We start from the raw sequence: 2,129 nt of genomic DNA, 5'->3' as shown, positions 1-2,129 counted from the left end.
AAATCTGTAAAGCTACGGAAGGTCGGGTAGGACGATGACAGTTTGCGCCCCCCGAACATGACACAGGTCCTTACCTCTCCATCGGTCACGGCGGAGTAGTTGACTTGTGCGACGGTCACTGTGGTGGGCAGCTCTGAGGCATCAGCCAGCGTGGCCACGGTAGCCCCGGTGCCAACCTACGGAAGTCAACAAAACGCAGCTGAACACACGTGTTATTGCAGGCAAAGGGCCAAGAAATTCAGGCGAAGGGGCACTCAGATGCTCTCGAAGATATCGCGCCCACAGAGGACAACAGTCACTGCGGAGCTCACAGAAAATACAGAATCACTGAATCACCACCTGCTTGGCAGAGACCTTTAAGATCATCGAGCCCAACCGTTCCCCCAGCACTGCTGGGGGCCCTAAACCATGTCCCTCAGCAGCACCTCCACACTGCTGTGAAACCCCTCCAGGGATGGGGACTCCACCACCGCCCTGGGCAGCCTGTTCCAAGGCTCCACAACCCTCTCTGAAAAGAAATTTTTCCTGATATCCAACCCAGATCTGCCCTGGCGCAAGTTGAGGCTGTTTTGGAGCTATCTCCAAGGGCTGGGGGAGGAATCACATGCTAGAGCCACATTAATCTATGGCAGCTTCCAGAGAGGCCAAGAGGCAAGTTTTGCACGGCCCTCGTGCTGTTCCCTGCATTCACGTAGGAGACGGAGTCCTCGCTGTCCCCAGCCTCGCAAAGAGCAGCTGCTGCTCCCAGGAGCAAGTGCACGGGTAGAGCCAACGTGCTGCTCCCACGGGTGGAAGTCACTTAAAAGCCCTCTGAGTGGCCCAGGGGCAGAACTCCCTGCACAACAGCGCTCCTCTGTAATGCCCTTTGCTTACCATCAGCTGGTCTCTCGTCTCGGGTGCGTGGCAAACGTTAGCTCACCCTGCACACCCCGCTGCCTTTGGAAAGTACCCTTCCCCATTTCACAGCTGGGAGCAGACAGCGGCGGGGAGATGGGCAGCTTTGTTTCTAGGGAGAAGCCAGTGGGATCTCAGGTGCCCAGCACCAGTCAAAGGGAAAAGGTACCAGAACCAGCCTGGCAAGTCTGGCAGGCCTCGCAAGAAGCTGTAACGACACCCCACCACTGGGAAGCTTTCATTTGAAAAAAAGAACACCCTCAGAACAACCCACACCACGGTTTTATCTCCGTGGCTGAGAGATGAGACCAGCCAACAGAAAATGATGTTGGAGACTTTCCTGAAAATGTGATGCTCAAGAGGGGCTGGGCCGGTTGGGTACGAGAGGGCAGCGGTGGCTTGGAGGCAGGGGCACAGGGGCAGCTGAGGTACAAGATGAAGGACAGGGGGCACAGAAATCCCGAATGCCATAGATGAAGCTACGTTTCATGCCCTTAAAGAACAGGAGACCCACCACCTCTCCTCCCGTTGCCACCACAGGCGTTGGGTGGCCGTGTCATGAACTGTGTTTGCTCATAAACAGGTTTCCTACATCCGGATCCCCGAATCGCTTGAGCAAACAGCGGCAAAAACGCTCATAGTGCCATAGGAGGAGAAAGACAGGAGCGGGGAAAAGAGGGTGAGACCGATTGTTTGGGTGGGAGCACTGGGTTAACGAGCCTGAGGGCTAAGACAGACACAGAAAGACAAAACTCTTGAAGGAGAAGTGAAGCCACCAAAAGGAGTTTGCTCTAAACCACCTCCCTGACTCAGGCCACTCGGCCCCGAGCCCGCCGTGCTGGCACTGGGAGCCGGCGGGTTTCACCCACCTGGATGAGGGAGACGGTGCCGTCGGGGTTGCTGAAGGTTTGGACCACTGTCTGGGAGGGTACGAGGTGGGCTATGCTGTGCGTGGTGGTGGTCTGCTGCTGCGTCTGCTGGTCCTCAAAGGCGTAGAGCAGGTCTTCGCGCCCGTGCTGCTTGTAGCAGTTCTTCACGATGGTCCGCAGCGCCTGGGTCCACGACACCTACAGCAGAGCAGAACGGAGCACAGTCAGCGTCAAGAAGTTTTCCGAACCGCTGCGGTGCTTATCTTTACTGGGTTTTACTGGGCGGCTGTTCAACAAACAAAAGGCCCCCAGAGCTTGTCCCTCTCTTCTCATCCCCTCCTTGCCCCAAGACTTGGCAATCACCCT

The 2,129-nt window shown here is 56.6% G+C and overlaps 1 protein-coding gene across 1 annotated transcript in view; it reads right to left on the bottom strand.

The window, feature by feature from the left end:
- Nucleotides 1-74: 74 nt before the first annotated feature.
- Nucleotides 75-2,129, bottom strand: part of LOC104495200 (nuclear respiratory factor 1-like) — a gene marked incomplete at its 3' end in the record, with an annotated part of 3,373 nt that continues 1,318 nt past the window's right edge. Inside the window, exons 2-3 of the mRNA XM_010138139.1 lie at nucleotides 1,764-1,961; nucleotides 75-176 (exon numbers count right to left, since the gene is read on the bottom strand). Coding sequence (XP_010136441.1) covers nucleotides 75-176; nucleotides 1,764-1,961 — 300 coding nt within the window. The remainder of the gene's footprint in view (nucleotides 177-1,763; nucleotides 1,962-2,129) is intronic.

Source organism: Buceros rhinoceros, unplaced genomic scaffold (genome assembly GCF_000710305.1).
Source record: "Buceros rhinoceros silvestris isolate BGI_N320 unplaced genomic scaffold, ASM71030v1 scaffold21776, whole genome shotgun sequence".
NCBI classification, from domain to species: Eukaryota; Metazoa; Chordata; class Aves; order Bucerotiformes; family Bucerotidae; genus Buceros; species Buceros rhinoceros.
This window is presented reverse-complemented; position numbering and strand designations above follow the sequence as displayed.